Source organism: Cygnus atratus, chromosome 1 (assembly GCF_013377495.2).
Source record: "Cygnus atratus isolate AKBS03 ecotype Queensland, Australia chromosome 1, CAtr_DNAZoo_HiC_assembly, whole genome shotgun sequence".
Taxonomy (NCBI): Eukaryota; Metazoa; Chordata; class Aves; order Anseriformes; family Anatidae; genus Cygnus; species Cygnus atratus.
The window spans coordinates 10,596,764-10,624,594 of record NC_066362.1 but is presented as its reverse complement, the minus strand read 5'-3'; the positions used below and the strand labels follow the sequence as shown (position 1 = coordinate 10,624,594).

The window sequence follows — 27,831 nt, the reverse complement described above, 5'->3', positions numbered from 1 at the left end:
ATAAACTGATACCATGAAGTGTCACCACAGTAAAACATGGATAACTTTTAAACACCTTACTTAGTGAATAGTCTCTCTACAAACAATAATAATAAAATTGGTCTTCTTACATACAATGGACCATTATGAAATAAATTATAAATAAACTGCAATAAAGACAACAGAATCTAGATCCACATATCTTTAAAGACGTAATCATTTAATATATGAAAGCAGCCTGCTATGCAATCCAATAAAGTAACACTGTGACTATTCAGAAAATTAGAATTATAGGTGTTTATGTGTATTTTTCACATTAGAACGTGTTTGTCAATTCTTTTATTATCATGCTGTACTCAATTACTACTTGAGAGAAGGAAAAAGGGTGCTATCATTTGGGAATCAAGTGTAGTCTTACAAAAGAAACATTGACCACAAAGCTATTTTGTATTAGCCTTATTTTCAAAAATACTAGAATGTTGCAAAAGATTGTCACGGGGATTTCATTACTATTTCTAAAAATGAATTTACTGGTTCAATACTATTAGAAGATTTTCAGCCATAAATTTCCCTTCAACAACACAAGGATTGTTCCTGATGGGAAACTATAAGGAGAAAGCAAATGGTTCTTCAAATTATACCTGCAAAGATTGTCTTTGTATTTCTTGTATTTCCAGAGTCACCTTGGAGAAATGCTGCAAGGGATGGCATCTAGCAACCCAGTAACAAAATATAAGTGCTTACAGATATGGGCTTCTAGATGCACATAAATTAATCAAATTTCTAGGAAACTGGCCTTGCATTGCATCTGCAATGCAGTCAATTATATACAAAAATACACTTAAATAATCAGAAATACAAGTGACCATTATCACCGTTATGCATTTTCCAATAAAAAGCCTAAACACCCATTTGGTAGAGAGAAGAAAGTGAGGGTGTATTATGTATAAGAGTATACATTAAAACAACCCAATTCCTGATACTATAAATTTACAATATTAAAGGTTGCAGTAAAACAGACACTTTAAATTACATTTCATTTATTATACTTCACAGAATAGTTGGTTGCCATGCATCCACAAATCTCCATATTACAAATCTCTTTCTTTGTTCGGGATGGATATTTCGCTGTACTTTCTTACTAAAACAGCAAATTAAAGGTAAAATAATAAGAAATAATTCATACATCTTCCCCCTCATATATGACTTTCCTTTAGCTGATAGTACTTGTAATAAAATAAAAGCTATTGAGACCACATTTGAAGAGGAATCTCTGCATATATTTTCAGAATACAACCATGTGTGTCACACACTGAGTTGCTACAATTTCAGCTGTTCCTTCTAATTGTCAGTTTCAAAACTTTCAGCTCAGACACAAAGATTAACTAAGCCACACCATATCATTCTACGTGAAACACATAAAGCAGATACAGAACAATATTCAAGGTCACTGAATGAATCATTGGTGGAGATGGAAATTGTTTTGCATTTCTAGTTCTCCTTTTGAAGGGATTAATTCAAATATACGAGAATTTCCAATGAAATATTTCCACTGCTTTATACATAAGCATCCATGGCAGCTGCTAAAGTGTCTTAGGGAACTGTGATCTAACTTCTAGCTACATCCCCAAGCACTAGATGTAGGTAAATTCCCAGTTATAACATGAACCTAGCTCATACTTTCCTTTAGAAAGAGGATTGGAACATAGAAAGGAACATGGTTTACATTGAAATATAGTAAGACAATCACAAAACTGTTTTATTTCACACACAAACACAAACACACAGAGAGAGAGTCATATATTTATATAGATATACATATATATATATACATATATAGATATACATATTATATAGATATATACAGATAGACATTTGTCTATCTGTAAGTATGTAAAAGCCAATCTAATCTGATCAAGACAACATCCAGTGATTCTTGTGTCAAGGCCATAATTCTGGCTAAATTACAGAACAAGTTTCATCAACATAAAACCCAAATTTGTTCAGATTCAGATTTTAATATTGAGATCCAGTTTTACCTTTGCTTGATGAATAACAAAAACACATTGAAAATATTCACAGTGAGGAGATATGAATATATATTATACCATTTAACTACCTGTGTTTTTGCTTGATAATGCAAGGAATAGAAGAATGCAAGAAAAATACCAATAAAACTTTAATTTTTACAGCTTATTGTACACTTCTGTACCACTTGACAACAATAATCCAGTGTAAAATATTAAATATATTTTATACTCTTTTCATAGAAATACTACAGATTTAGAAAGCTTTAATTGCCCTGAGGTTCAATACTAAGTTTTTACAGCATATTTTATGCGCATACCAAAATGTTTTTACTTCCATATTTAAAAATTCCTCTTCATGCTATTGTATATTATATAATAAAATCTTTCATATATCACTTACTTTTTTGTCTTCATTATATTTATGGAAAATCTCTTGTGCTCTTTCTTCACCACCATCCGTAAACAGCATAATAATTTTATTGCAGTTAGCTCTAGAAACACTGTGCTGTAAAAATACAAAAAGAAGCTTACTTTTTATTTCAGGCTATAAGGAATAACAACTGTTCTATTTAATGGCTTTCTCATCAACATGTTTACTTTCATGTTTAACATGGAAGGAAAAATTTTCCCAGCATTCTTGGGAGCAATTCTTTACTTCCAAGAATTAATTCATTCAATACCTAAAAAAAAAAAAAAAAAAAAAAAGCCTTTTTTCATTCTATGATAGTAAACTCAACACATTTCAGATCTGGCACAACACAGAGGAACAGCAATCTGGTGGTCCTTCTTACCACCACCCACACAAGGAAAGCTCTTTGCCCCCTTCATGAATTACTTAATATGTAGTTTTTTCTGTTGGACTCCTACTCACAAAGACTCTTCATTATTTCTTGAGAGCAAGCCTGGAATAAAGAGAATTGAGGAGAAGCCCCCTTGACTTCTAATTCAGCAGTCACAGTAACTATTAAATCCACTGAGAAAAACAGTGTGCTATGCAAAGGAATAAAAACATAGTTCCAAAGTCAGAACAATGGAGAGATGAACATGAATTTTGGCTCCTTACAGAAGGCGCCAAGGGCTCCTCCTCTGGCATTCATCTTCTCTCCTCATTGCCTGAAAACTTGAATCTAGTCTAAACAAATTTTTCATAAATTTTACAGACAGCATTCCTTGTCCTCTGTGTTGCTGCAACTGGTTGTAGCTAGGCATGTCCTGGTACTTCTTAGTAGTTGAATGTGAGGGAGTAAAACCCTTAGAGACTGTAAAAAAAATTCAAATTTCCCTTCCACAAGTCCACATTTTTCTACATTAATTCACTATACAGTCAAGGAGAGAAATGGGAGGGTCATCTTTACACTGTACCTAATTCTCCCTTCCTTTAGTCTTTGTGAACAGATGGAATAAATGACTAACTGCCACCTTGCTAGTCAGGTGAGATGATCCCACTCCCTTTTGTTATTTTTCATCCTGCTCTCTGATTCTTCTCTAACAGAGAGACCACAACTCCAGACCCAAACATCAGCCAATTAATCTCAGTATTGCAGCTCCACAGTTCTACAGTGCTCTCTGCAGATTAAGACCAAAAGCTTTATTTGCTATCACTACACTCACAGATGAATAACAATGCCTCAGAAACGTTTTGTATTGGTAGTTCAATATTCAGTGAATAACTACTTATTTAATCATTTGAAAAAAAATAAATCCAAAGATTTTCTTACATACAGCAACAAATAAAAAATCTCTTGAAATCAATACATTCTCTCCAACCTCATCAGCACACTGAGGTTCATTTGGAATTAAATAATATATGACAATTTTTTACTTGTGAAATACAATCTACAAGATACTGCTTTGGGCTGCAATTTTTTCAATATTAAAAAAGTAATAAAAGTAGAGTGGGTACTGCATAAATAAAGAAACTCACCTACGTTGACAATGATTTAATATATGAGCCAAAATAAAATTAAAGTGAAACCAAAGAGATGACAGAAAAGGGGACCAATGTCTGCTTGTATTATACATTTTTCCTATTGATTTTTAAATGACAGATATTATGTGTACTGTAAACTGAAACCAGTTGGGTTTACATAATTAAATTATATTTTTTCTAATGGTTTACTTAGCAGTATGCATATACAGTATCAGAAAAAAATCAGTGTTTTCTTCTAGAACTTCCAGGAGAGCTCTTACTTATACTACGCAGTTTAGACACTAAAGTCATGTCATGGAAAAAAAACAAAAACAAAAACAAAAACATGATTTCATTAGTTAAACGACATTGGAGATCTGAAAGTGAGTAAGCTCAGAGCAAATGATACTTTCCCACCACACACATACACACCAAAAAAAAAACAAACAAAAAAAACAATCTCCGTATCCTGATGAAAGAACTTAACAGATCAGCCTCCTAAACTGATGAAAGGGAAGGCAGAAAGGCCTTTACAACACATCTGTTAATTTTTGTGTTTTTTTTTTTGTTTGTTCGTTTTTCCCCATTTGCAGAAAGATAGAGATACTGGCTCAGGGAGCAAATAAATGTGATTTTGTAGAGCTCACACAGTAATTCCATTACTGACGAGTGGTGTCCCTCAGGGGTCTGTCCAGGGACCGGTGATTTTCAATATCTTTATCAATGACATAGATGAGGGGATTGAGTGCACCCTCAGCAAATCTGCAGACAACACCAACCTGAGTGGTGCAGTTGATACAACAGAAGTAAGGGATGCCATCCAAAGGGATATGGACAGGCTGGAGAAGTGGGCCCACGTTAACCACATGGTTCAAGAAAGCCAAGTGAAAAGTGCTGCATCTGGGTCAGGACAATCCCAGACATGAGCACAGCCTGTGAGAAGAACTCACTGAGAGCAGCCCTGCAGAGGGGGACTTTGGGGTTGTGGTGGATGAAAGGCTCGGCATGAGCCAGCAGTGAAAAAATATGTGCATTTCTCATTATTAATTTCATGACACTTAAGAAGGAAAGTAAAGTAAAGCAAAAAACCTACTTGAATCAAGAAGAGATGATTAAAAGATATTTTTTGACATATCATAATTATTATGGTATGGGGGGAGAAAGTCCTGAACTGCTGAAGCTAAAATATAATAGTTTTCAAAGAAATAGCAAATTAATATAACATTAAATAATGGAAAAATACTGCATAGAAATTGTGGAATGTGGATTATTTATATGCATATGAATTAACATGTTGAAAAAACTGAAGTATTTATTTTCATCTAGCAATACATTGTACAACAAGTTTTTTCATGACAGAAAGATACTACTCTGGCATAGAGAGGAAAATTGTTTGAACTAACTGCCATTCAGAAACAATTTACCAAAACTATTATCAAAATTTGAGCTGCTAAAAATATTCCATTTCCACAGACCTTAAAGCAGTTGGGTTGCTTGAAAGCATAAATAAAATTTGAAACTATCCCTAAGCATATTTTTATTAGTTGTTTAAGCCTGTATTATATCAACCTACTATATCATCTTGTCACCAGAGTCTAGCACTGATTCCATCAGCACTTTTACTCTTCCTGCCAAATGGATTTGCCAATATCTGGAGAGGATGATTTTATTTCTATAACCTAGTGCAACCTTTTAATTTCACTTGATATACACATCCACAATGTTCAGTCATAATTTACAGGATTGCAGAGATTCTGTGAGACTAATTACACCTCTGTCTCCAATAAGGAGAGACAGAGTCCCACTATGAAACTAATCTCCCATTATTTTTTTAAGCAATTATTTAGTCCTACAAACAGGTCCATTTTGAGGCTTCCCCTGTGTTCAGGTCTTCTTCTTAGTACATCCTGTACACAAAGTACATATCTGGTACTACACCAAATATAATATATAATGTTAATCGAATATAAATGCTGTGAGGACCCAGCTGTGTTTGGCAACAATTCTTGTTTCTTCCTGGTTCCCTCTGCATAAGATGGCAACAGAGAAAAAGAGGAAATGCTGTTAAGCCTGGTCCGAAAAAGTCTGGTTTATTTTAAAATCCTGCTGGCAGTTTTACATACACATCAGCAGATGGCACACAACCTTTTCCCCACCAAATCTCGCTTAATCAAAACAGTGATCTGCTGAGTAAATACTCTCGAAAACATTATATTTTCTTTTTCTTAATTTTTTTCATCAAAATTTCACTAGGTTAGAAAACTTTCAACCAGTTTTAGCCCTAAGCTGCATACGCAATGGCAGGAAAACTCCCTTAAGTACAAAATCTGACAGAAATGGGGGAAAAAAGAAGTAAAGAGGTCTCTGCTCAGAGACATCATTGAAATAAATTTAAAAAACAAACAAAACAGAACATATATTATTTATTAAGATAGACCCTTTGCTTCTATAAATTGGTATAGCTTTATTTACACTAAGGTTAAGATCCAATACAAAGTTTTTTATGAAGATAAAACAGATCTTTTTCTAAACAAATACACAAATTAGAATTAGAATTCTCTCAAATGCCTAATCTCTCTCTATTAACTAATAGCTGTCTGCTCTCCTCTGTCCTGCTCTTGCCACTGTCACCTATTTACAGAATACAATAAATAGACAATTGTGTGTATGAATGATGTAAAAACACTATGGCACAGTGAAAAACAATTCCATTCCCAAGCCTTAGCAACCTATCAAGCTTTAGGGGCACCTGCAAGACAAATTGTTCAATAAATTTACTTGCTAAATGAAGGTATCTTATGATTACCTGTGTTACATAATGGAGGAGCAGGTAAAAGCCTTCTGAACATTCAAGTTCTCCTAATTCACTTTAGAGCACTGAGAGATGACTTTCATACTTACGTTTAGCAGCTGTTCAAAAGCATAGCTAAAGCCTTTTTTGTAATCAGTAATTCCTTTAGCAGAGATTTTATAGACAGCTTCTTTCAGCTTCTTCTTGTTCCTCACATTAGCTTGGACAAGATGATTAAAGCAACTGACGTTCTGAGCGTTATTGTTAAACTGTAAAACAAACAGAAATAGCATTAAAGACAGAGATGTACAATTAATTTAATTTTCTTTTCTATGTACTTAAGTAGTAAAGGTTAATGGACCAAGAGATAAAGTCTGTGACACATGGATGTTAATTACAGCTGTATCGAGACAGTCCAGCAGTGCAAGCCTAGTGATTTCAAAACTGGGCAATAAGTATAATAAAAAAGGCTGTTGTTGCAATCCAAAAAAAAAAAAAAAATCTGCTTTCCAGAACAGTGGAAAAACTCCTACAAATTTTGTTTCAGGTTCATATAATAAAATGGAACCAAGAAACACAAAATTAGGGAAATCAGAGCAAAAATATGGGAAATTGTTTAATTTCTTAATCACTGAAAAATGTGGGTTAAATTATCAGATTACTTCCATGTTGCATGTATTAATATATCACTAAACCTGCTGTTTAACAATGAAACTTGCAGGTCATAATAAATTAATATATATACCTTGTAGAAAACTAAACACATTCTTGGGAGATGAGAATTACATGAGAATATAGCTGTAAAAAGGAGGATATTGTTAAGAATAATGCAAATTTGTGTATTGAGAACACACATATTTGAGCTCTCTTACCCACAGATACGTAAAAGACTACAACAAATTCTATCATTAATACAAGACTGATATTGCTTAAAAGCATACATAGAAAAAGAATTTATGTGCAAAATTTTGTCTGCACAAGTATAAATGGGTTTTTGATTTCTTTAAAATTTATCTATTTAAATGTACATATCACATATACATATGTAAATATATATATCCCAGTGGAGAGAGGAATGCAGAAATACATTTAACTGATCAGCTACCTCTGTTTCAATCTGTCTAAAGTCTAAGTTGAGACTTCTCTTAATGCTGTAGCATGTATGATTCTATCTATAGTCTTGAATAAAAGTGCACAGTATTGCATATAATCTGTTTTGAACTCTACTTGATGAAAATCTCTTTTTAACTGCAACATAGTAATTTTCATTTAAGATACTGTTGACAAATATCAAAAATATTGTGTCTAATCTTTAAAATGCTTTTTTAAAATTTCAGTAATATATACAGAGAAGACAATGTGACAAGAAGTAATGGACCTTTATGAAAACTTTATGAAATTGCATGAAGAAAGCCATCCATCGTTTAGTATAGTGTCATGACCAACAGCACTGTTGTGAGACTTAAATCTGTCATTCATGGGTAGGCTCATATGAAAGTACAAATCACATGCAAGTCATACATAAGGTCAAAAGAATCGTCCTGCCTGGGCAGTATCAGAAATTCAGAAAGAACACCTATTAGAAAGAAATAAGCAGTGTCCCCAGAGGGGAAAACAAACAAACAAAAATCAAATCAAATCAAAACAATAACATATCTGCCTAGTCATTTGCTTTCATAGAAAAAAAAACAGGTATGAAGTTAGCATGGGAGTGACAAGTGATATGGAGATTTAGGGCATTTTCCGCTTTTTCACATTTTCAAATAGCTACCTAATACTGATGCTAATTAAGAGCATTGTATGGTACACGCCCTGTGCTATCACCAGAAGGTCCATCAGGGATGTACTGGTTTCCCTTACTACAAGAGATGTATTTTTCTGTACACTTATAGCACTGCAAAACAGCAGAATCTGTGCCTGGTTTTGACAGTTTTTAGTAGCCCAAAACCATTTACTAATTCTTCATTCTGCCCAGCTTGAATTTACTTCACTGCCATTGTATTTCACAGAACCCCAGGTAGAAAATTCATCAGCTCAGTGATTAATTAAGCAACACTCACCGTCTCTGAAACTAGATCTAGCTACAGCAAGGATGGAAAGTTCATTGGGCCCAATTTCATTCCATTATAGTTTTATGCTCATATAGCTCATATTTCACTCAAGTTCTACTACTGCAATATATACTGCAAAATATTTTGTAATAATTAAGTAATAGAAGTAAATCAAGCAATTTTTATCAAATACCCGCTTTAATCAATGCTAATTCCACTACTCTGTTAGTAGGAGCAGATGTGTAACAGCAAATATGGTACAGATTATAGTAGAGAGAACTGGCAGAGAATGGCATAATCCTCAGAAGGTTTAGCCTAATTTTTCCATGTCCTTCTTGAAATTAGCCACAGAGATGCATCTGTAGTTTTCTTGGCTGTAAGTGAACAAATCCAGGCAGCATTTGCTACACTGGATTCTTAATTACAGCTGCACATGTAATTTCTTATTCTTGCAAAATGCTAAAGTGTCACATAACTTTAAAGCATTAATTTGTCTTCTTCATCTTCTAATAAAATTATTGTACCACAGAGCATTCCTGCATGCATGTAGAAACTAATCAAGAAAGCCCACTAGTCAGTTTTTGAGCATTAAGTAGTTTAGAACTGATCTAGTATCTTACCATCTTCATATTACATTTATTTTTCCACAGAGCTTATTTTTGCTCATTCCTCATGGCTTAATATTGCCTTTTGCTGAGACACTGATAATGTTTTGTGGTACAGCTGCTGTTTTTCTGAGGAAAGGAGCTGCTAAAAAAACTGTATTGATTCTAGCTATGTAGGTATGAGACAATCCAGGGATGAGACTATGAGACAGTTCATAAGAATTTTAATATACCTTTTGAATTAATAAGGAAAGTTTTTATTCTGTCCTAATTTTATAGCTTTGCTTCCTAGGTCATTAAAATCTGGGGGAGCAAGTCTTTCTCAAATGACTTAATGCAAAATTTTATGTCCCCTTTCTATCAATGTTCTGTTCCCTATGCGCCACAAGGGGAAAATTGTTTCTAAAACACACAGAAGCATGAACAAGTGCTTTAACTTTGAAAAATGCAATGCTGTATTTGACCAAGCATTCCACAAAAGAGACCATTACATCAAGTAATGTGATAAAGGTTGGTTATTTATTTTTGTAATATTCTATTTACTGGGGATTTAATTTTCATTATATAATGGCTATAAAATATAGTATCATGTATCTAAATTATTTACAGTAACAAAAGTACAAAAACAGGATGAAATGAAGTTTTCCAGTTTTCCCAGTATCACAGTGCAAACTAAACCTTTAAAATAAATGAACACTTGGAATTAGATTTCGTAGAACCAAATTTCCAGTTTGAATATTCCTTTAATCTATCCCACATTTCCCAGAAAAGAAGGATTTTGGTAGGCCCAACCCTCCATAGCAATTTAAATGTAATACTTGCAACTAAAATTTTCATTTGCATGGTTTTAAAGTCCTTGTATTTTATAAAGCTATTTTCTCAACTTGAATAAGTTACGGTCGTTCATTTTTCTACTTCCCTTCAATATCTTGTTTTGGTGATACTTATTCACTGTGGTTAAGCAGCACATTTTGCCTACACAGCGAAACAACCAAATGATCATGCAACTGTAATCAATTCACTTTGATGCAAAACACTGATGCACTCAATTGTGTTTTTTATGGAAGTTTTTTACAGAAGTAACCAATAAATCACCCTGTGATTATTAGGTACATTGGCCATGTGGGAATGAAAACATTTTTGTGCTGTGGAAGTATTTCGACATGCCTTGACCTGCTTTTGTAACTATGATGGGGAAAAAAAGAAGCAATTAAAAGAAAAGAAAAAGGAAGGGAAAGGGAGAGGGGGAGGGGGAGGGGAAGAAAGAAAGGGGAAAGGAGGAAAGGAGGGAAGGGGAAGGGAAGGAAAGGAAGGGAAAGGAAAGGAAAGGAAAGGAAAGGAAAGGAAAGGAAAGGAAAGGAAAGGAAAGGAAAGGAAAGGAAAGGAAAGGAAAGGAAAGGAAAAACACCAAGGTCTGAAAATGAATTCTAATTGTGAGATGGGATTACAGTACAAATCTTGTACTTGCAAGGTAGAATAAAAATGTTGTCTGGTAGGTAGCTTTGCTCTCCAAAAGCCGATTTCATCTGAAAAAGAGCAGTGAAGACATTCTTCTTCATCAGTCACATTTGATGCAAATTATTTAATGAGCTAATTTCAATATAACCATATATTAAGTATCATGGTCATACCTTGTCTTGGGCTATAGAAAATAGAGGTTCAGGTGTTCCACTGAAGATTTAGTGACAAGTGAAATTTTCTTCCTGAAATGCCACTAATATTAAATTCCAAATCTGAATAGTTTCCTAGCAGTCCTGCAAGATGTATCAAGATAACTGTTTCCATGAAGGTCAGATATCTAGCATATGGATTGGTAATTATGGATACAAAACCGACATTTTAAAAACTGACAGGAATTCTGGCTCAAACTGTTTTAACAGTTAACAAGTAAACTGTACTGTACTTATGCATGATGTAAACTGAACAAAGAAAAAGGGTCAAGGTCAACAAAGTTGTATCTACGGACAGTCAAATGTTAATGTAAAATGAAGGAGAGAAATAGATCATTTGTAGAATGGAAAATTAGATCAACCAAAGTCTGCAAATGATTTAATTTAATTAAGAAAATATGAGTCAGCTGCTTTGAAATAAAACACTTAACATTTATGTTATTGTCAGTCAACATATAGATGAGAGTTTTTGATGGAAAAATAATCCTCCAAAATGAACATTTACCTGATTACTAGGAGGTGATGGTAAGAGTATGAAGTGTGTCTTATTAAAATGTCCAAAAGGAGGGAACAAAACTTAGGGCTACATTGAATTAATTTGAAATCCAAAAAAATACTGAAGTAACTGAAAGATTTCTAGTGTAAAAAGCTTTCAGACTGCCCTTAAAATCGGCTTGTCATTCCCGCTAAACAGTGCTAAAATAATTTTACTCTTTAACCAGTTGACCACGTGACAAACACCAGGAGTATTCATAACTTTCAATTAGCCAAACTGAGACAGTTTTCACTAGTTTTAGTTACAGTCATCTGCAGTATAGTAGCAACAGTCGCATTAAGTGCAAGGTGCTGCACCTGCGTGGGGGCAATCCCAGACAGGAGCACAGCCTGGGAGGAGAACTCACTGAGAGCAGCCCTGTGGAGAAGGACTTGGGGGTTCTGGCAGGCAAAAAGCTCGACATGAGCCAGCAGTGTGTGCTTGTAGGCCCAGAAGGCCAGCTGCATCCTGGGCTGCATCAACAGAGGGCCAGCAGGTGAGGGAGGAGATTGTCCCCCTCCACTCTGCCCTTGTGAGACCCCACCTGGAACCCTACATCCAGGTCTGTGTCCCCAGCACAAGAAGGATGTGGGGCTATTAGAGCAGGCCCAGAGGGCCATGAAGATGCTCAGAGGACTGGAGCACCTCTCCTGTGAAGAAACGCTGAGAGAGCTGGGGCTGTTCAGCCTGGAGAAGAGAAGACTCTGGGGAGACCTCTTTTCAGCCTTTTAGTACTTCAAGGGGGCTTATTTAAAAAAAAAAAAAAAAAAAAAAAAAAAGGAGAGCAACTTTTTACTCAGGCAGATGATAGAACAAGGGTTGTAAATGTAATGGTTGTAAACTAAAAGTTTTAGATTAGGTGTTAGGAGGAAATGTTTTACTCAGAGGTTGGTGAGGCACTGGCAGAGGTTGCCCAGAGAAGCTGTGGATGCCCCATCCCTGGAGGTGTTCAAGGCCAGGTAGGATGGGGCTTTGGGCAACCTGGACTAGTGGGAGGTGTCCCTGCCCATGGCAAGGGGGGTGGGAACTAGATGATCTTTAAAGTCTCTTCCAACCCAAGCCATTCGGTGATTCTATGATTTTAAGATTAATAATTTTTCACATGTTAAGAAAGCAAAAGTTATCTTTGGTTTAATAATCCTTTGATAATTAGTGGTTGCAAACCATTCAATTGTTAAAATCTAAAGACTCCCATACAGCATGTAACCACTAGTGACAGCTTCTACTTTTTGACTACTTAAAAATCTTATTCCTGTATCTAAGCTAAAGTATGTAGGCATGCAACAAAACACTCGAAAACTATGGAAAACGGGATAACCTTATTTTTTTATTTTCAATTATCAGTATCGTGCAATTGGTCAATAATTATATCACACAGTATAGGATCTAGCTGTATTTTTCAATAGGTTATTTCTCCTCATCCAAATTATTTATATCCTGTTGTGTCTGCCTTTGGGATCAGGCCTGAGGAAACAAAAGCCTCCTATTCACAGGTCTGGTGCAGGAATACCCAAGCTGTTACTGGGGCACTAGGAATGTTAGAGAATTTCATCTACTTGACCTCAAAGAGTGGGTATAATTTTGGCCATATCTCAGGCAACTCAATAACTTGAACAATAAATTAATCAATTAAATTTAACATGAATCTCTGAACAAAGTATTTTGAGTAAAACTACTTGAACCTTGTAATTCTAGAGGAGGTCAGAAAAAGAAATGCTCATGTGACAGTCCTACAACTTTGTTTTTATCCTTCTATTCAGCTAAGGATCAATTTGGAAAACCAATGGATAATTGTACAGTGAAGATTATGCAGTGAAATATCTAAGAATGAGAGAGCTTTCCCATCTCTTTGGTAGTTCTGATGAGCGAGGGGCTCCTCCAGGCACAAAGACCTCCATAATCCACAGTGCTCTAAGAGTTACATTGATGAATAAGAGAAAAGGTTGGCATTCTCAAAGCCTCTTCTTCCAGAATAGTTCCTTCTACATTGCTAAAAGCTTTTTTTTTTTTCTAGAGCCTTAACCTGCTTTTACTAAAAGCACCCTCCTTCAAAATTATTAAAACCCCTATCCCAACACCAGAATATTAGACAATTCGAGGGAAGAGAAGTAGAGATGATGATTTATTTCCTATTCCTCCCACTCTAAGTGCTCTGTGGATATAACGACAGGTCAAAAACGAATAACAACAAGAGATTCTGCAGACAGGTGTTTTCATTAAGAGGGCAGAATAAGACTACAGAAGGAAAAAAAGAAATCATGGGAAAAGGCTCCAAAAAGAAGAGAAAACAGGATTAGTATTCAGAAATGGAATATACATAGCCTGAAAAACATTTGAGATAAGTAGAAAGATCAAAGCTATCAAGCCGTCTGGAAGAAAACAGCAAATAAAAGAGAAGAGAATAAAAATGTATATAATTCTATTTTTTTTTTCCTAAAACTGGATTCAGTTGAATATATTTAATTCTGAAAAGACACAAACATTCTTGTCTATTGGGAATTTTTTTGATAAATCTGCCTTTTGCAGATACCAGCTGACCTCTCCACAGGTGACAAGCTTTATCAAGTAATACATAGCACGTAACTCCCAGGGACATCCACACTTTAGATCACATACATTTTCAAACATTACTGAATATCCTGGACTCCTTGAGAAATAGGAGTTCTCGTTTCATTGGTGAGAAAAGTGAAGCAACAGGGAAGAAAACAAACAAATCCAAAGCAAAGATAGCGCTAGAAGCTTTAATCTCAATTCCCCACTATTATAATATACTATTGCCTTTTCCCTTTCCTTTGTGCAACCAACTCCAAGTACTCAGATTTGCCCTTTAACTTGATATTTCTCATTTTGCCATATGCCATTTAAACCACAAGAGCAAATAAGGCGCAAATTCTTAAAGCAGGAATTCTCAACACATAAATGTCTTCAGAATGCATACATAACTAACTCAATTCATTCTGAATCCTACAGCAATGCAAGAGAAAAATCTCTGATTTCACAACGTATAAATTGATGAACATTTCTAATTCTTTTCTACACTTCTGTCTATCCCTATCCATATATCTCTCTACATATCCATTACCTGAGAGGTATAAGGCATTTAAATCTGCATTCCAATGTCAATTATTCTTTCTGCAAGTGTAGGCAGATATTCAAATACAAATAAAATATTTTAATTGATTCTCCTTCTTTTATAAGAAGGAAGTCCAAAGTATTCCCTTCAGTGCATTGTGCTAGACTTAACATTATATGCAATATTAGCAGAACAAGCAGTCATTGAAAACAGTAGCATTAAGAAGAAATTCTAGAATTAAATAATAATATCTTGTGGCATTCATTTTGATAAGGAAGTGCTTATTACTGTTTCTGATGGTCAAGATTTTTTCTATCCTAATGTATTTGATGTCTTCATACATATGTGTATATAAATATATTTGTGTGCAAGTATGTGCTTTATTGTTTCTATGAAGTGATCAAGAAATCAAATTTCATCTGCCAATATTTATCAGATACAATCTGGACAAAGCACTTATCCATGGAGGAACACTACAATCCTCAGCAATGACAGCAATAATTTATGTGAATGCAAACTGTCAGAAAAAAAGAAATTGGGGAAAGCAGTGCCAGCGCTGCAAATCAGTTTGAAAAAAAACTGAATCAGATTTTGTAAATAATCTCATTCCTGGAAAACGGAGTAACACAAACAAGTCAGAAACAATAAATTAACAGAACTTTTTAAAACTAGGTTTCAGTCACTAGGTGTCACTACAACAATAACAAAAAAAAAAAAAAGGTATTACAAATGTTATCTTGTGGTAGTGCCTTCTCCGCATGGCATAAATTTCTCATTGAAATTACAACAGTTACATGCCCTTGTGTGAAAAATGAGTACGAAAGGAATATTAAAAAACAAATATCAGAAAATATCAGAAAAAAAACTTCTACAATCTGAACACAAGTGGTCACAGCTCTAGGAGGATGGAAATTTTTTTTTTTTTTCTCCATACAAAGAGTCCATATTGCCAAAAACAAGCATCTCTATTTCCACTATTCCCAACATGTTTACAAACCAGGTTTGCAATACTTAGAATAAAGAGATGTAAAAGTTCACATCTCTCAACCAAGCGCCTTTCTTCATCTTCAAACACTGTAGAATTGATAACATTCTTATTGAAAAATAATATGAAATCTAAGTTAAAAATCAGATTATCCCAATCATCTGTACCTGCTAACTCCTAAAAATATTCTTCACTCATCCCACTTAGCTTACTAACATCTAATGATATAACATTTAATCAGAATGTTCTGGTGACATTTCTAAACTAAAAAAAAAAAAAAAGGCAAATAAAAAAAAAAAACAGAAAAACTCCACCTCATGAGATAAAACCGCATTAAACTATGTAAATTAGATATTTTTAAACATCTAGAAATGCTTCTTTTATAGAAAATTAGGCAATTGGACAAAGCAGTAATTCCTATATTTACACTTGCTACAGTTAAAAAACTTATACTTTTAAAACACCAAGATCACGATACCTGAATAAATCAGAAATACCACTCTGGGAATACTGAAAATTGAGAAGAATATAGTGAGCTTGCTGAAGGCCTAATCAGATACTACTGCTGCTGATTTTCAATCTGCTGAGGTTTGTTGCTATGCTACTTCTACCTCATGGCTAAATCAGCTTGGTGACCCAGTTGTATCTATACATATTAAATGAGCAATAGTGAAATAGATCTGATTTTATCAGGCTTTCCTCTTGTAACTAAATCCAGCTTTGCTGCTTTCTTTTCCTTTTATTGCCTGGTGCTGTAGGCTTGGTAATAGGATTTTAGGGTTAATCCCAAGAATAACTGAATCTTGAATAAAGACAGTTACAAACTATTTCAGCTATGTGATGATACAAATATTTAGCAGAATCCTTTTAGAGAATAGTAAGAAAGCAATTTGCAAACTTTTATTGCCATGTAGATCTCAGTACACAGAAAACTTGAGGCAGCTCAAGCAATAACATTTTGTAATTTACATGGCAAAAACAAATACGTGGTGTTAAAATTCAGCATTAGTATGTTGCTATAGAATAACTGTTATCTCCTATCCTATGACTTGCATATAGATAGTATTCAGATATACAGTACAACCCTACATATACATTGTAAAGAAAATGTAAAGAAAATGTATTCTAGCACTCAGTAGGAGCACTCCTGCATCTCTGAAATAATATTGCAAGTATAGGATGAAATAAAATTAAGATTATATGTCAGTTTACTCTATTGGTGTTTCTTGACATTTGAAATGCATCACACTTCTTTTAACTGTGAAATGTATATATCTGTACATATATATGTGTATCTATATATACGGTGCAAAAATGTTTAATACTAAGTTTCTGAAAGGATTCTTGAAATATCAGAGGTAGCAGGAGCATTCAACAACAATCTGTTAGGTCATGAAATACCTGCTGACAAATTATTGTAGCATAGTATGAGACAAACATTTGGGAAAGGATCAAATACTGGACCAGAATCTGCTCTCAGTTATCTTAGTTAACCTTTCTAATTAGTGGGATTATCTGCATATAAATCAATGCAAATCTCCCATTGAGTGCAGCAGAAATCACACTCAGACCATAAAGTGTGATTCCATGCTGAGAATATCATGGTTCAACAAAGAATGTCAGGTTTGGCCATAGGTCTTTCAGCAAGGTGAATATTTATTTCATGATGCTGTGGCTAAGTTAGCATGTACTCTTGGACATTTAACATCACGTGTGTCTGAATTCTTCTGGAAATTTAAGCACCTGCTGCAGAAATCTCACTGTTCTCAACTACTGTAGTGCTGTAACATGCATTGTATGCCACATATGTATGCTCCCTACATGTACTGTACAAGAGACCTGTAGTAGACTTTCTATAAAGTGATTTTGGAGGTATATTTTTGTTATTGACTGAGGAAATCTTCATTTGGTCAAATTTGTGCTGTTTAGAACATGAAACACCCTTGGCCAAAATGATGAGATAAAGGTTTGAACATTAAATCATTATCTAAAAATTCACTGGATGCATGAGGTTCGAGCTCTGGGCATCAAAAGCAAGATGAATATTTTGTCAGTGTACCAAATGAAAAGACAGACGTACACATCTGTGCCAGGCCATGTAGCTGGGGGAGGGCAGGGGGCCACAATGTCACCTTCCCAGGGCTTTACCTAAACTTGCCTGTCACTCTTGCAGGGAAATGCTGTGCCTGGCTGCCCCTGGTGCCTGGGCTTTGCAAGCAGTAAGGAGGCTGTGGCAGCATACTACTGACAGGCGAGATGCTGCAGCTACAGCAGAGAAGCAGCATGGAAGTGTGTGAGTCTTCAAAGTGTGAGACCTGCCAAGTCTGTATTTCATTCATGTTCTGCCTAAGAGTTCCTTTAGATCCACACCCGGCTAGCATCTTGCTAGTACGACTTAAAGTTTTTACCTCCTAAACAGAGGACTAAGTAGGAAATACTTACAAAAAAAAAAAAAAAAAAAAGGAGACAGAGAACACATAGCTCCCACCTTGTCCCAAACCTTATGGACAGGCTGTATTTTTCTCGTTTCCTTAAACAAGAGTCATCTCTCCCCAGCAGAATGACTAAAGCCAGCATAGCCTGGCCTCTTCAGAATTGAAAAGGAAAGGGTTTGTTGTTCGAGGGAGCACCCAGGCACCCAGCACAGATTTTTAGTTATATTGTCACAGTTCCCCCTAGTCTCTGTCTCCTGGTTGAAAAGACGACTCAGAAATGCACTTTTGGTCCAGTATCTGACATGCCACAGTCTTTAGTGAGTCCTGTACTTTACTAAGTATTAAGAAACCGAAACTAGCCAACAGATTTATTAACCAGTGTGACCATGAGCTATCACCTCATTTTATATACTACTAATGTATTCATTTTATATACTACTAAACTAATGGAGAGTTAGGATTTATTCTGGAAATTGAAGAAGCGTGTGCCACGTTCTGTTGGAAGCCTGACTTTCTAACATTTGACAACTACAAGAGGAGACACTAAAAATCTGTATTGATGCCCAAAGCAATGCCTCATAGTGGGAATGGAGGTGACTTATCTCATCATCTGGAATTGTAAACTACACTGTACAGTAATAAATGTACAGTTTCCAGCAACATCCCTGCTCCTGACAACCTAAATTAGAATTTCAGCTTCTAATTTCCATCTCCTTTGGCTCTTTTTCCACTCAAGTACATTATTGCTTAGAATTAACACATTGTGACAAATCTAAAATGAAATAGATCTTGTCTTAAGATTTGCCCTATTCCTTTTCAAAACCATTCACTTTTTTTTTTTTTTTGGACATTTTTCTTCCACAACAAACTAAAGTTACAGTTAATAATACAACAGTAAAAATTTAGCTGATGTTAAAAAAGCAAACACTGACATAAAAGAAGGAAAAAAAGGTTATAATTAAGATCCTAATCTCCTCCTTAAATATTTGCCTGTTTTTTTTTTGTTTTGTTTTTTTTTGTTTTTTTTTACATCCGCTGACTGTGTTTTGCATTCTCAGCTCAGTAGAGGTAGTCTGCTCATTTCAGTGATCTTTGCAGGCGCCATCCAATGCAGCGGCCAGGCTCCCCTACAGGGAGTGGGGACAGACAAGCACCTTCTGGCTATAATTTGTCCTCAACATGCTCAAGACAGTCAGGATGAGCTGTCTTCTGGAGCTGATTTTCATTTCCCTCCATTAACTGTAATTATAATTATAGTTATAACTAGAATTAACCCAATAACTTACAATACAGTAACCTTGATTTCACTCTGAGGCAGGTTGCAGTCTAGGGGTGTGGGACCTATTATGGGATGCATTTGGGGATTGCACAGGACTTTCTACAAGATCTTTTAGGAGAAGGAACCAAGGAAAGTAAAGGGATGAATTTAGGTGACTTGGAGATAAATGAGTGTGGGAAAATAGAGGGGTAAGGGGAAAGCGGGCTGGTCAGCTTGCTTGTCTAGCCACGCCCTGCATCTCATCAGCACAGTCTGTCCAGCCTTCTTAAACTGCATTTCTAGCTCTTCACCTGGGTGGGGGCTCTACTCTGTGTGCGTCTGCATGCATGGGAGTGTGAGTGCAGCAACCAGAGTCAGACCCCAGGTTGGAGGGCCTGGGCATCTGTGCTGCAGCAGTTGGAGACACTGGAGTGGGTGGACTTTAGAATTTGCTGGATAGATGCAGCTAAACTGTTACGTAAACAAGGAAAAAACAAAAGTGCTTAGTAAATATTATTTTATTTAGAAAGATAAAGGCTAATGTATTCATATCACACAAGGATGATGAAGTACCTTCCAGTCCATTAGTAATTAAGGTGGATGATAAACAGCTATTTGGGATAAACATTTAAGTCAGCAAGACAAAATGGAAAAAAAAAAATCACCACCATCAACAACAAATGATGTATTCTTGATTTAAATCCAAAAGGGACAGTGAGATACTCTAGTCTGACCTCCTGCACACTCTCTCACCACCCATATATCACTAGCCTTTAGAATTTCCTTGTTTACTCCTGTAATAGACCATAACAATTACGTTTAGTGCTAGATGTTTGCTTAAAGTGCATCTTCCAGGAAAGCATTAAATATTGATATGAGGAGGACAAGAATCTTCCCTTGCAATTTGTTGAGGCATATTAACTATTTATGTGCCATTCAAATTTATTGGGCTTCAACTAGAGATTCTTGCAGTGCCTTTATGTGACAGTTTTAAAAAGTCTATGGATGCTAGAGTTTTCCCCAGTGACAGCACTTCTTAGGTGTTATAAAATCAGTTCTCAGCCTATTTATTTATGAACTTCAAAATTACCCCTAGAAAATTCAAATTCTGTGAGTCCAAGAATACTTTGAAAAGCAGGTCTGAAGTCCAGCTTCTCATATGACTCACTCAGGACTCTGAGAAGACGTCTTCAAGAATCACTTTATGTCCTGAGAGAAGGCACCTACAAACTTTTATTTAGTAAAGTCTGAGCCAAACTCTTTTGTGTTATTGACACTATCCACATTTATATAACATTATTCAGCCAGGACAAAAGAAACACAAACGCAAAATCTCAGTTCAAATAGTCATTGTCTACCTCGTGGGAGAGAAACTGAACCATCAGTCTATACACTGTTCAGATGAAAAGCAGTCTCAAGCCATGCCACTGAAGTTATATAAGCATTTAGTTCATATTAGATGAAGATTGCAATATGTTTGACTCCTAGCAGTACTTCCGTTTTTTCTTTTCTTGATACAAACTGTGTAACTTGCTTTCCTGAGGATCAGGGTCCCACTGAAGTCATACAATCATAGCATCATTTAGTTTGGAATAGACCTCTATGATCATTTAGTTCAACCAAATCAGTTAACCTAATTTTAAATGAGCCAAACAATACCTTATCGTACCCTAATATTCCTCATAACTCCGTCTCCAACTGAAATACTTAAACATAGTATCATTGACTCCTTTCTTGACCTTCTTTTCTTGAGGGGAATCAAAACAAAACTCTACTTATGTGGACAGACAAAAAAATTATGATGTTGTTTATATAATTGCATTTCTTGCATCTATTCCTACTCTCATTAATCCATTTATAAAGACAATTCTTTCTAACTTATTAACAATTGCTGGATTTCCATAGTTCCTAAATTTTCTCCAGGTCCCTATATTGTCCCGATTGTTATTTGCAAAATACTCTTCATCATGACATTTGCTAAACAGGTCCTCCAAATGTATTTCCCACACATATAATTTCACAGATACATAGGCAAGCTCCTCCTGTAATTATTAGCAATGCAGAATTTAAATACTATTTTGATCATAATTTGCTCAAGCTTCGCTTCAGCCCAGCATCAACAGCGATTGATTGATGCATCAAAATCAATAATACCTTTTTGAAAATATGTAAAACAATTCATTTGCTCTCTGAATAGGGAAAGTTCAAGATAACTTTCTATTGAGGAATGCCAATGATTTTCCATTAAGAAATGCTGCTGTGAAAATGTGTTTCTCTGTAGCTATTATTGTTCTCCTTTGCCTTGAAAGTGAGCCATTAAATTTAAGAAAAACTGCAAGGTCATGATAGAATTGGATGGATCATGGTTAAGAGAATCACGAGTGAAGCTCAACACTCAGCTTTAAACATGGCTTTATCTTGTTTTTCACTGAAAAAAAATGGAATAATATATATTTGTTTACTGTTCACACAGCTATGACTCAGAGGAGGCTGTATACTTGACTGGAGCTATGGTGATTTATTACCTGAAGTGCTTCAGGATTAAATCAGTAGGAAAGATGCTTATGCAGAGCTGCAGTGGGATCTTGATTATATTTTTCCGTTTGCCAAATAATGAAAAAGATGGCAGGCATTTTTATATTTTCTCCTTAGTATTGTCCATTGTGGAGAAGGGGAAAATAAGGACTGGAGAAATTAGCAAGCTTGCTGGCAAGCCCCTTAATACAGGAGTCCTTTTCTACTCTTCCTTCTAGATCCAACCATGCAACTACTTCAGTGCTAGTATTTCACACTAATATCATTACCATGCTTTATTTCTTCCTCCTCAAAGAGCGATGTTATTTAGAAAAAAATAGCCACTATTGAACTCATCTGGTCAAAAATCCAAAATACGAGAAGAAAATAGGTGTTTATCTATTGAGTATGTAACTTAATTTAAGGTTCACTAGAGACATTTTAAATGGATGTAAAGTAATAACGGAAACTGACTTAAAGTATTAACTTTGAATTTAATCTTAAAGAGCTTTCTAAAAGATTTTTGTCAATTGAACAGAAGTACACACAAACAAATGAACATGGCTGAACATGAGGTTGAACATGCTGGGTCCTGCACTTTGGTCACAACAGCCCCATGCAGCACTACAGGCTTGGGGCAGAGTGGCTCGAAAGCTGTGCAGAGGAAAAGGATCTGGGGGTGCTGATTGATGCTCACCTGAACATGACCCAGCAGTGTGCCCAGGTGGCCAAGAAGGCCAACGGCATCCTGGCTTGTATCAGGAATAGTGTAGCCAGCAGGACCAGGGAGGTGATTGTCCCCCTGTAATGGCATACCTTGCCCTGGTGAGGCCGCACCTCGAGTTCTGTGTTCAGTTTTGGGCCCCTCACTACAGGAAGAACATCGAGGCCCTGAATCATGTCCAGAGCAGAGCTACAAAGCTGGCGAAGGGCCTGGAGCACAAGTCCTGTGAGGAGTGTCTGAGGGCACTGGGGCTGTTTAGTCTGGAGAAGAGGAGGCTTAGGGGAGACCTTATTGCTCTCTACAGCTCCCTGAAAGGAAGCTGTGGGGAGCTGGGGGTTGGCCTCTTCTCGTGGATAACTAGTGATAGGACAAGAGGGAATGGCCTTGAGTTGCGCCAGGCGAGGTTCAGGTTCAAAATGAGGAGACATTTCTTCTCAGAAAGAGCAGTCAGGCATTGGAACGGGTTGCCCAGGGAGGTGGTGGAGTCACCATCCCTGGGGGTGTTTAAGGAAAGGTTGGACCTGGTGCCTGGGGACATGGTTTAGTGGGTGACATTGGTGGTAGGGGGATTGTTGGACTAGATGATCTTGGAGGTCTTTTACAACCTTAATGATTCTACGATTCTAAATTTAACAAAGAATGCATAAGCATAACACGTTACACCATTGGAAAATCTAGCATCCTCCTTCCTTCAATAAGATTTCAGGCTATGATCTCCACCCATGTCATGTTTACATAGTTTTTAAATGACCTTAAAGGAAGTATTTCCTAGAAGGAAAGAATTTTACCCTGTATCTAAGAGAATACAGATGCAATTTGAAAGGCAGAGTACATGAAGGAACATGCAACAGAAAGAAAAGGGAGCCCTTTGATAAACTGAAAAGCTCTTTACTGAACTTTATTTTTTTCTTATTAGTTTTATAATATCATAATAGATATTTTAATAAGCAAGGCATAAAGCTGCATCAGTTTGGGAGTAAGGTGAGCAAAGTAAAAAAGTGAGCAACCAGTGAGTTGAGAGAATTACACAAAAAGCTGCTATTAAAAATCAGTGGGAAAAGGTGTATATTCCATAGACTGCTTTGATGATCCCCAACAATAATCTTATAAGGTTTCGTGTTTTTTTCATTGAAATAATTTAATCCAGAATCTCCTTTCCTCTGATTTTAGTCCCTGTGCAGAACTGCACAAGAGCAGGAGATGAGCTTTCAATTTTCCTACAGCATGATTCTCTTATCCCTAGCACGTTCATAACACTTAATTTCTAGCTCCTAAACAGTACATATTAGTTTGGATTTTTACAACGGCTAAATGATTCTAAACAGTCCTATGGCTCCTGACCTTTAACATGTCTGTTGTTACAAGTTGTGTTTTCCTTTGTGTGATTTTCCCCACCTCTTCAGACTTGAAGTTGTGATACATTTCTCCTGCAAACTGCAGCCTACCCACAATCATAAACAAATTACAATCTCTGTGTCAACATTTGAAACCAAGTCAGTAAATCATAGCATGCTGGGATAGAATTACTGCCCCTATCATCTACCACTTACTGCTATCAAAGCATATAACCGGATTAGTGGGAAAACAGCTGTATTACTCATACGTTTAAGCTCTTCCTAACAGCAGGTTTTCTTTCCGCAACAAAGCACAGCACTTCAGATAAGAAAAATTCAAATCCCAGAGGAAATCATGACATATTAACCCCTGGCAGTCTTTACGTGACTTAACAGTTCATTCAGCCCTTTTTCTCTGGAAATAAATGCAAGAACTATATTAAATCAGTAGAACTAATGTATTTTAGCACATCCACTTTTAAGCTTTTTGTTTCCCAGGATTTCTCCATATACCAGGCATGGTTGATTAAATCATCCTGTCACTTTCTAGAAGTGATTGGCATAAGCTTAAATCCATGTCTCAGTTGTGGGCATGAATCATCACACATATGGGTTTTGTGGGACAACGTCTTGGCAGAGGTTAGCAGTAAAACAGCTCTTCAGTTAACTCAAAACCTCATTACAAACACTCTATGGTTATTAAATCTAACAGCCCATAAAACAACTGTTGATTTCTTGGCCAAAAGATCCAAAAGGGAAAGAAAAAATTGCAGATAATTTTCAGTATTCATATATCAATTCACTAATATTGTGTTAACTATAAATTATAATCTTTTGCGGGGGCTTTTAATTAGACAGTGATGCCATTCTAATACGAGGATGCTTCAAGAGAAACTGTCCTTAAGCAATAGCATGAAACATAATGAACAAATTACATTTCCTTCACCTAGATCAAAACGCTTTAGTTGATCTTTTGGGGTTATGAAGGAACCAACAGGGATAGATTTATTTTAGATATGCCTTATCTATTATGGAATACAATAATGTGTAGAATTCCAGTGTAGAATAATGATGTCTTTTTCTCTATCATAGAATGAGTACTCAGGAAAATGGTGGAGTCCCCATCTCTGGTGGTATTTAAAATACATGTGGATGTGACACTAAGTGACATGGTTTAGTCATGGGACTTGGGATGTCAGGTTCATGGTTGGACTTGTTGATCTTAAAGGTCTTTCCCAACACAGATAATTTCGTGATTCTGTTGTCATTCCTCCATATGATCCTCATATAGTTAAAAATATATATATATTTAAAAACAGACAAAAATTAATGAGCCATCTGACTTTTAACACAGTACAACAAACTAATAAATCATACATCTTTTCACTAAAGGTGTACGCTTCAATCAAACATGAAAATAAGACAGCATACATGAAAACAGTATGGCAACTAATACCAACACTGCAATGGATAAATGCTTTATAAAAGTTCTGCACATGGGTATGCTCCTGTGAATAATCTTAAGAACAAATAATACTGAATGTGATAATATATCACCTTCTTAAGCAGTGTCCTCTCAGTACTTAACTTTGGTTTGAGGCTTTGCTCAGACTGTGAAAAAATAGACCAATCTAACCTAAAATCCTAAAAAAGACCAGACTTCAAGGTTTACTTCTCTCACTTGTAATAGTAAAATCTTTTGTTTCTTGTCTATAGCATATGATTCTCATTCTGTTATAGAAAGAAAATATCAGAACACAATCTCTCCCACAGTTTCAATATGTAAGTCATCTAAATACATGAAACAGGTAATAGAAAAGTAATTACAATACTAAAAAGATTTAATATGGAATTTTAAATCATAGATGCACAACGTCAAATATCACTTTATAGAATAGCTAGAGATGGCATGTTCTATTATGTATACTTCTGTGAGTGTTGGTTTCCTCTGAGGATGAATGCAGCTCAAGAAAAAAGTCCTCTTTGGTTCTGAAGTCAAATATCAACAAGTGGTTCCAAGTATTAATTTCATTCAAAGAAAAAAGGTCCTTACATGTTGCAAATTAAAAACCACTTGGAAAATGTACTGCAGAAAATTTTCAAAACTTTCTAGTCCTTTTTTGAAACAAATCCCAACCTTGGGACCTCACTGTAATATCACTGAAACTTACTTCATAGAATACCCTAATTCTAAGACTTACTATCTCGGCATTAAGATACACTATTTCTGGCCAGCTTAGAGTAAATGAAAGAAAGAGTTGTTAAAACTGCATGAATCAGGAGGCAGTGTGGGTCCACATCTTCAAATGACAAAAGCTGGCATAGCTGCATTGATTACAGTAACCAATTTCTAAGAGTTTAGGATTAGTCTTCTTCTAAAAACAAACAAATAAATAAATAAAACAGTGAACAGAGTTCAGCTGTCTAATGCCATTGCAAAAAGCTTATTTTCTTTTAATAATAAAAAAGTTTTTTTTTTCACTGCAATTTAGACTAAATAAAACCATCTAATTCACTATTAAAAACTTGAAAAAAGGAAATGTCATTGCAAATAAAATCTTCTCTCTACTACTTGGAGAAAGGTCTAGCTAGACTGACAGCAAAAGATGAAGCAATAAGTGGTGTTCAAAGAAATTTCTGATAGTGATATTTCAGGTCTTTCTCCCTGCAGGCTGGCTACAGCACATCTGTAGAAGTTGAAAATTGCCTTCAAAATCATTGTAGAGTTACTCACCATGCAGGCTGTCTCTTGTCATTAAGAGTATGCCAGTGCTCCTATCCTAAATCCTTAGAATCAAAGTATTAAAATTCAACAACTTCATTAAAAAAAAAAAAAAAAAAGCCTTGCCTGAGGCTAGACCATGGCATTCAAGGTATGAGCCTGAAAACTGAAAGTAGCCCATAACAACCTCCCTCTCCCCAAAACAATTTTATTTTGCCTTCAGCCTTTTTTAGAAAACCAGGAATTTGCACTTTAATTTCCATGCAAGTATTAAGACTTAAATGACACTCCACAATAAATAAATTAATTAATTAAAGAACTATTTAAAAAATCTTTTTTAGAGAAACTGAAGTTTTAAGGCTAGTAGTCAAGTGTAGTAACCACACATAGCACTGAAGTTTCAGATTATGTTCTGAAAGATCTTAGCTGCTGAAAAACCAGCCCCGAAAATGCCAGCATCTTCTTCATTTGATAATCCTTACAATCCTACCTTCCTTGCACCAGTCCTCTGACCTTCATATCATGTATGCTGTCTCTGTGAACAAATTTTGTATATTCTTAAGTCCCTACATGTATCCCCCCCTCTATTATATTGTTGTGGTTTAGCCCTGGCAGGCAGCTGAGTACCACCCAGCCACTCACTCACTCTTCCCATGTGGGATGTGAGGGAGAATTGGAAAGGTAAAACTGTGAAAACTCACAGGTTGAGATAAAGACAGGTCACTAGATAAGCCAAAGCCGTGCATGCAAGCAAAGCAAACCAGGAATTCATTCACTACTCCCTATCGGCAGGCAAGTGTTCAGTCACTTTCAGGAAAGCAGGACTCATCACACGTAATGGTTTCTTGGGAAGACAAACTCCATCACTCTGAACATCCTCCTCTTCCTCCTTCTTTACCCCAGCTTTTATTGGTGATCGTGATGCCATATGGTGTGGAATATCGCTTTGGCCAGTGGGGTCAGCTGTCCTGACTGTGTCCCCTCCCAGCTCCTTGTGCTCCCCTAGCCTCCTTGCTGGCAGAACAGCACGAGAAGCAGAAAATCATTGGCTCTGTGTAAGTTCTGCTCAGCAATGACTAAAACATTGGTGTGTTATCACCACTATTTTCATCAAAAATCGAAAATGCAGCATTGCATGAGCTTCTGTGAAAAAAACTGACTCTATCCCAGCCAAAACCATGACACTGTATTATGAGAAAAATTGCTTTGCTACCAT

At 35.8% G+C, this 27,831-nt stretch overlaps 1 protein-coding gene across 1 annotated transcript in view; it reads right to left on the bottom strand.

Moving 5' to 3' along the window:
* The window catches only part of CACNA2D1 (calcium voltage-gated channel auxiliary subunit alpha2delta 1), a 404,847-nt gene that overhangs the window by 72,981 nt on the left and 304,035 nt on the right, over window positions 1-27,831 (bottom strand). The window contains exons 11-12 of the mRNA XM_035549547.2: window positions 6,820-6,978; window positions 2,410-2,514 (exon numbers count right to left, since the gene is read on the bottom strand). Of these exons, the coding sequence (XP_035405440.1) occupies window positions 2,410-2,514; window positions 6,820-6,978 (264 nt within the window). The remainder of the gene's footprint in view (window positions 1-2,409; window positions 2,515-6,819; window positions 6,979-27,831) is intronic.